Source organism: Galeopterus variegatus, unplaced genomic scaffold (assembly GCF_000696425.1).
Source record: "Galeopterus variegatus unplaced genomic scaffold, G_variegatus-3.0.2 Scaffold5996, whole genome shotgun sequence".
Classification (NCBI taxonomy): domain Eukaryota; kingdom Metazoa; phylum Chordata; class Mammalia; order Dermoptera; family Cynocephalidae; genus Galeopterus; species Galeopterus variegatus.
The window spans coordinates 11,727-19,762 of NW_007732107.1; the positions used below are offsets into that span (position 1 = coordinate 11,727).

At 36.0% G+C, this 8,036-nt stretch overlaps 1 protein-coding gene across 1 annotated transcript in view; it reads left to right on the plus strand.

Annotated features, from left to right (window-relative positions):
• LOC103605700 (glutathione S-transferase C-terminal domain-containing protein-like) overlaps positions 1–7,190 on the plus strand; it is a 14,202-nt gene extending 7,012 nt beyond the window's left edge. The window contains exons 4-5 of the mRNA XM_008590327.1: positions 2,404–2,473; positions 6,357–7,190. Coding sequence (XP_008588549.1) covers positions 2,404–2,473; positions 6,357–6,493 — 207 coding nt within the window. The 3' untranslated portion in view covers positions 6,494–7,190. The remainder of the gene's footprint in view (positions 1–2,403; positions 2,474–6,356) is intronic.
• Positions 7,191–8,036: the final 846 nt, after the last annotated feature.

The window sequence follows — 8,036 nt, forward strand, 5'->3', positions numbered from 1 at the left end:
AAAAAAAAAAAAAAAATCTTTACAATTCTTTTTTTTTTTTTTTTACTGACCGGTAACGGGATTGCAACCCTCGGTGTCGCGCCCGTACCGGGGACCGGCAACGGGATTGCAACCCTCAGTGTTGCGCTTGCACCACGCTCAGCCAGTGAGCGGGAACCGGTCTCCACATGGGATCCGAACCCTCGGTGGGAGCGCCGCCGTGCTCCCAAGCTGCACACTCTCCAGTGCGCCACCGGGCCGGCCCTCTTCTTTACAATTCTTAAATACCCACTTCCAACCCTGTCTCCCACCCTACCTGCTACCCTCACTTTCTCCCCACCTCTGCTCCATAAAAATATGCAGATACCTATAGAGAGGGGAGGAAGTACAGTGTTCATGCTTTTATCCTGAACCAGAACATCACTGGCCTTTGCCTACTAGATTAAAAGTTTTCATAGCCTAAGGAACTATGGGATTTGGGGAGAAACAATAGAACCCCCAAAACTTTATTTGTGTAAGATTCAAAATGCCTTACCTTTCTCTCCCTGCCAATAAAGTAGAAAATGATTGGAAACAAACAAACAAAACTCAAAAACTAGACCCCTGTTTTTAATCCCTTCCTTGAGTGATGCTAGGTAAAGCAAACAATGAGAGGATGTATGGGAAAAACCAAACGTGGTAAGAAGATAGGTTGCCCACAGTCTCACTGGCTGGAAAAGAATGTAAAATTTCTAAAGAGTAGAGATGGGGCACACAGACTCTTCCAGAGAGTAGAAACTCTCCAGTACCCCAGTTCATGATCTTTATCTTCCCTTTCATCTACACCCTCAAAAACTGCCTGCACACCAGCCCTTTTGAAGGTCTCAGGTGTAAATGCTTTATAGAGAAGTCTTAGCTTCTTGGATACTGTGGTAGGATTACATGTCAGTATTTTTTAGCTTAATCAAGATGGGTGGGCTGGCAAGTAGAACTAACTGAACTTAGTGTCCCAAAATCTTGAGAGTCACTTTGAAAGTGTTTTTGTCAATAGTTCAATTTAGCCAGCAACTTTTACTGAGTACCTACTATGTTCCTTTCCCTTTCAGAACTTAACTTGACTAAAGAGAACATGCACACAAATAATTTCAGTAAAATATAGTGAGACTTACTAGTACAAGTGAATTGAATGTAATCTGAGGTTGTGAATTGCATTGACATTACCTTTATATAAAGTGAATCTTAATTTACAAACACCAGGAGGACAAAGGGCATGCTTTTTCTTCAAATTATATAATTCTAAATTCGTCTTCTGTCTCTTTGTTGATGCCCGTTAATTTGTGGAAGCTTAATAAGTTACTCATTCAAATCATTTTATTAGTTTCCTACCTGTTGCCATTACATTTTATAGTAAGTATTAAAATGTTTTTTAAAAATACATAGAAGTTGAAATAAAGATAGCCCTTTGAAAAAACCAACATTGCCACAGTCATTTCATTTACCTTATTAAAAAGGGGAGGCTTCAAATTTAATGTACAAATTTCTAAGAGGACAAATGATGAGTCTATTTAACCTGTTTGCTAAGCTGACAGGTGAGATTATTTACACACGTGGAAACTGCAGCTGTTCTAAATGAACAGTTGTCATAGGAGCATTGCATTAATTTTGACTCTGCCTGATTACTCACCTTTTGGCTACTTACAGATTTACAAGTGTTGTACAGAGTCACCACCTCTGTCCCTTCAAAGCCATCTTTTTTTATTAATGTAATCTTTCATAAAATTTTTAAGTAGAAGTAATAATCCCCATCCATTCCCTCAGATCCTTCCTCTTTATGGTTTGTCTGAAAGCAGAAGGGGATACACTTCCTGCAGCCTTTAGTAGTGAGAGGAGAGTGAGAGAGCCAGACTCCTCTTCTCTAAAGGGGCTGAGTAAAGGGAAGAGTCGGGAAAAGCCAAGGAGTAGCCAGCACTTTGCTGGGTATCCCAGAGAACTACAGAAGCCACAAACTGATTTACATTACTTCCTTTTCCTCTGATAGTATGAAAAGCCATGTAGCATGTCTTCTTGGAGTCACATTCCAGAGATTCAAATGAATTTTATTAGGGAAAAATATAAGTAAATTTTAGGTCTTTTAACACATTATAATTGCAAAATGTAGCCATGTTATCACATTTTGGGTAAAAGTTACTGGGCAAAATGGTCCTGAGGATTTTTCTGTGCATCTGTTCTTAAGAACTACATCCGAAGAGCAGTACACTTGAAGGGAAGAAATTATTGAGTACCATTTTCTGAAAGTTTGCTTCTTTCAAAAGTACTATTTGTGCAGTACTTTATTTAATTAAACAATATTGAACTCCAGAGAAATGAAGCTGTTTTTTTGTTTGTTTTTACAACTTTGAAGCAGAAGATTAAAATAAACCCACATTTTATTGCTTTTCCTCTTAGGAACACATGATTCTGTGCAGATTTGCAGATCAGACAGCTGTCCAGCTTCCACCCCAGCGAAGGCTCATAGGTATGTGCTTTCACAGAGCAGCTGTAGAGTAGTTATGCACAATATACTAGGAATAATGGACAGATATGGAATATGGACATGGAATATGGATATGGAATATATGAAAAATTGGTCCACTTATCAATAAGAAACTAAAGTTTTTTCTTCCCAGAAAACCCGTATTGAAAAGGGCTTTGTAACTATCATAACAGTTTTCCCCATTTTTGGTTAACATTAATAGTTTGAAATACATTTTCAAAGTTTATACATTGAATAGAGTTCTTGTGTTATATCTCTTACTGTTATGAACAAACTTTAGGATCTATCAAAAGCCAAATAGTTTGAAATACATTTTCAAAGTTTATACATTGAATAGAGTTCTTGTGTTATATCTCTTTCTTACTGTTATGAACAAACTTTAGGATCTATCAAAAGCCATAAACAAAAATAATACAGATGAAAAAGTCAACTATGCAGGCCAAAATTAATGCATTACAAAATGTCTAAAGTAGGATGATAATGTTTCTTTCTCAGAAAAAAAGTATACTTGTATATTATATCATCATAGACCAACTTGTTTGGCATTTGCAATATTAAACATTACCTAAATTGAAAGACCCACAAAAGAATTTCAAGTTTATTAAGTAATTAACTTATTGAAGATATGTTACTTTAGAAAAAGAGATGATATTTAGAAAAATAATAGCAGCCAACAATTACTATGCGTTTAAGCACTGAGCTAAATGCTCTCCCCTATTATCTCAGTAGATTCTTACAAAACTACTTACAGGGTACATACTATTATTTATGTTTTAATGATGAAAGAACTGAGACAAAAGTTTGCCTGGAGTTCTCCATCTGGTAGACGATGGCACTACATTATGAACCCAAATTATTTCATTCCAGACATGAAGCTCTTGTCCACTTTTATAATACTGCTTTCCAGCACACTGGAGTCAAATCACTGGAGGTTTAGGTTCTAAAATTACGGTTTAAGATAAATGGGTGGAAGCAAAACTAATCTTAAAAATTATTTGAAAAGCACTGTCATACTTTTTCTCCAAAATTCCAACATAGCCCATTTTCCTCCATGGTGTATGAGTTTGTTTTCTATTACTTATTAACAGAATACTTGAAACTGGGTAATTTATAAAGAAAAACAATTTATTTTTTACAGTTTTGTAGGTCAGGAAGTCTAAGGCTGAGAGAGAGCATCTGGTGAGGGCTTTCATTTTGGAGGGACTCTCTGAACAGTTCCAAGGCAGCACAGGGTATCACATGGCAAGGGAGCAAATGCATGTGTAAATGTGCTCACTTGCTCTCCTTATGAAGCTATCACTGCCCCTGCCAGGATGAATCCCTCATTCATTAACCTATTACTCCATTAATCCACGAATGGACTAATCCATTCATGAGGGCATAGCCCCCACAATACAATCACCTTCCAAAGTCCCCACCTCTCAATACTGCCCCATTGGGGATCAAGCTTCCACATGAGTTTTGGAGAGGACAAACATTCAGATCATAGTTCACAGTATACTGGAAAACAGTGTACTTTCTTTGTCTAAGCACCAAATGAAGCAGTTAGCTTGCATTCAGGGACCGTGTTGTTTTCAGAGGTATCTTTAAACTCTAAAATCAAAGTCGGCATGGCAAGATGCTCACACTTGGAAAGGCGTGCAAGACTTGAGAATGGGAAAACAAGTGATTTCCTTCTTTTTCACATTCTGGGGCATAAACATATGGAATGAGCCTGTGCTCTCCTGCCTGCAACTTCTCTTTCTCTTTCACTCTCACTCTCTTTCCCTCCTCTTCCAACTTTTCCTGTCCCCAACACTTTGAGCTAATCAAATGTACATTTGATAAAACTCCACTAGACCCATATCTGAGTTCATTTTGTACTGCTATAACAGAATACGACAGATTGGGTAATTTAGAATGAACAGACATTTATTTGGCTCATGGTTCTAAAGGCTAGGAAGTCCAAAATCAAGGGGCCAGCATCTGGTGAGGACCTTCTTGCTGCATCACAGTGTGGCAGAAGCCATCACATGGCTAGAGAGATAGCAAGAGGGGCCAAACTCATCCTTTTATAAGGAACCCACACTCACAATAATCCTCTCTCATGAACTAATCACCTCTCATTAGGCCCCACCTCCTAACACTGTTGCATTGGGGATTAAATTTCCAACACAAGCTTGTCAGGGGACACATTTAAACCAAAGCAACTCATAATGAAGACGTAATTAGTATGGTAGATGGATGTGTACATGGTAGATGTGAATTTTAGGCATCAGCCACAGGGAGTGGCTGGAACGGAAGATGCTGGAGTCGAGGAGGAAGAGCATTTGGCAAAATCACTGTTAGGAAAGGGGATAAATCAGGTTCAAACAAAGCCATAGACTCCATAAGATGCCTACATGTCTGCTTTGCACAGGCCATCCCTGTGTTCTGTGAACATTTTTAGCAAGTTCACCAGGCCCCAAAAGGTATACTAACAACTGAATTTTCAGTTGTAAAGACACTTCAATGTGTGAAAACATGGGATTTTTCTACATAATGGAAAAGGAAAAATTAACTGGGCTGGGATCAAAGCCAAGGGTAATTTAGCTGCAATGTAAACCCAGAGTTGGTACCGAAGGAATATAGAGCATCTCATTCTGACAGAGAATGTTTCATTTTAAACTGAAAAATAGATGGGGGAAACATTTACAGATATCTTAAAGGAAGGACAATATTTTTAGGGGGAAAAAGAATGTCAGCCAAATGGCTGTTGATGAAAAAGGGATGATTTTGCCTAAACAGAATTCTAGATATCTCTTTTTTATATCATTTCTTACATAGTTCATCCTTTATGGCATGGGCTCTTTTAAGGAAAATGTACAAAATAAACATTTTAAATCTAAATCTCTCATTGCCAATTCTTACCTACTGATTTCCCCTTCCATTCTTTCTTTTTCTGTGAGGATTCTGTCTTCTACAGAAGAACTTTTCTATTTCAGTTATCTGCCTTCAATTTTGAAGTTGTTTTAGTTCCGCAGTTTCCACTGTCATTTGAATAAATTATTTTAAAATACTGTTTAGGCATTATTATAATTATTTAGGTAAAATGGAATGGATAAAGGTGTTCATAGTCAGTAACCGTTTTCTAAGAAGATGAAGTTTACTGAATTTAAAGCAATTGAAAATGTAAAAGTAAACCAAAGCTTTGAATATATTCAGCCCCAAATCATTTTTTCTCAAGCTACTTTTGAAGTTTGAAGTTCGCGTTTGCCAAAACAAAACAAATTATCTGCTTTGCTTGCCAGTCACGTTTCTTCTTTTTTCCAAAGATTGTGAAGGAAGTAGCAGGAGCTCTGAAAATTAAGAGTATATTACACTCAATATTACAGGTCCACCTGAAATAATTAGCACACAATTGAGCATTTTATCACACATTTTCCATTTCTCATTTCTTTATAGTCCTAAAAACCTCTGGGTGGAAAATGTAACATGTCATTCAGATGGCAATTTGCCAGCATGTTAGTTTAGATTTTTTTTCCCCAATATTATGGATAACATAATTTTACAGGGAATGCAGAGGAAAGGTCTTTCAATGAATTTTTAACCAAAGTAGGAAACAGAATTTGAGATTCTAATTTGTGATTTATTTGTAAATACATTTGAAAAGGTTAGCATTCTTTAAATTATTAGCAGAGACAAGTCTGTGAAATGCATGTATATATAACTGTCTTCTGTCCACATTGATCCAGAATTAAACTGGAAGAGACTAAACAGGACTTGGAGATAAACAACATTCTCAGTAGTATTTGTGGATTTTGTCACTGTATAGATTCCATTAAACAAACTGAAATTACACTGCTAGTGGAAGGATGTCTCATGATACCATTTGACTATATTTCAGGAAAACAGTGCATGTACCTGGTGGATCTGGATCGAGCAAGAGCTGCGGAAGAACGTGGCTACTCTGTTCAAGTGATATCCATGGAGCCAGAGAGCTGCTCTCCCAAAAATAACATGATCGTGGGAGTTCCCATTTAGGATGAGATATTCACATTTGATGTTTTGCCATCTGTCTTCATGATGAAAGCCCAGTAGCACTCAGGAGGTTCTTGACATAACTAGGAAACAGCATTAGCCATCTTGAATCTATTGTGCTCAGGAAGGAAAGCAACAGGAAAATCTTGGAAGAAAGTCTGCCTGCAAAGCATCACAAATGCTCTTACAATATGTGATTAAAGGACTGCTGATTTTCATAATGACAATCCCCTGAAGTCTCAGCTGCCAACAGAGTAATACTGGAGGTTCTATCACTGGAATAACAATTTCCTTCCTAGTTCACAAGTTTTTCTGATCTTGCCAATGTGATGTTCAATTTAAAACAATGTACTTGGCTTTATTTTATAATCATTTAGATATACACATGGAGACTGAAACTAGACTCAGTGAGATTTTTGTGTTTTTTATATTTTTAGCAATTGTACTTTTTCTATAATTTTTTAAAAACCAAGTCAGGTAATTACAGTATGGTTATTTTTAAGCTGGGGTTAGTTGAACTTTTATGTAATTTAATATACTACTTTTAAATATATTTCCCGTAAATTACCAAAGGAGATTATCACTGGTTCAAACATTTTATGTGAAGAGATTGTAAAATAATTGCAATAAATGTCCCATTATGGGAACATGGAATTTAAACATAAATTCTAACTAAACAATAAATACTTTGATTAATTAATTCAAGTCTATAAATTATTGTTGAGGATCCATTATTTTTAAGACCCTGGCCTAGAGTCTTCTGTGGATACAAAGATGAGTTGCCAGAGACACAGTGTTTTGCCTATGGAAGTAAATCATCTAGAAAAGAAAGATTGAAGAATTAAGTTCTTTATGTCATACTAAAATGTATGGTCACAGGATTTGTTATTCAGATGTCAAATACATTTTTTATTTACATATATATTTTTCTGTAAAACTTATTGAGTATAAGTTGAGGGTGTGAGGAGTGCAGAGTGTGGAAGCTTATTCAAATAGTTGTCTTTACCTAAATTATTTTCTACCAGCCAGCATTTTAAAAGACAAATGACACATCCTTTCTCACATGCTGCTAATTATTAACTTTTCTATGTCCTATGTTATTCTATTTAAGATTTATTTCATTGAGTTTGATGTTTTCAACTCCTGAATGACAACATATCATGAGGAAAAAGGACCTTAGTTGGTCATCACTGTGGATTAAAATACAGGAATAATTTACAGGGCAGTATTGGGGTGGTAGGTTTGAAGTCTTGTTTTCCGAGGTAATATTTAGGAAAAAAATTAACCGTCAACCCTGAGTATTTTAGTCATTTGTGCCTATAGATACAAGATGCTCTTTTATCTTGGACTTTCTTTTTTTAATTGAGTTATAATTTACATACAATAAAATAAAATATTTTGAAGTATTTCATTTGAGAAGTTTTGACAACTATATATACCCATGCCACCACCAGAATAAGATATAGAATATCTTCCTTATCTTGGACTTTCTTTTTTTAATTGAGTTATAATTTACATACAATAAAATAAAATATTTTAAAGTATT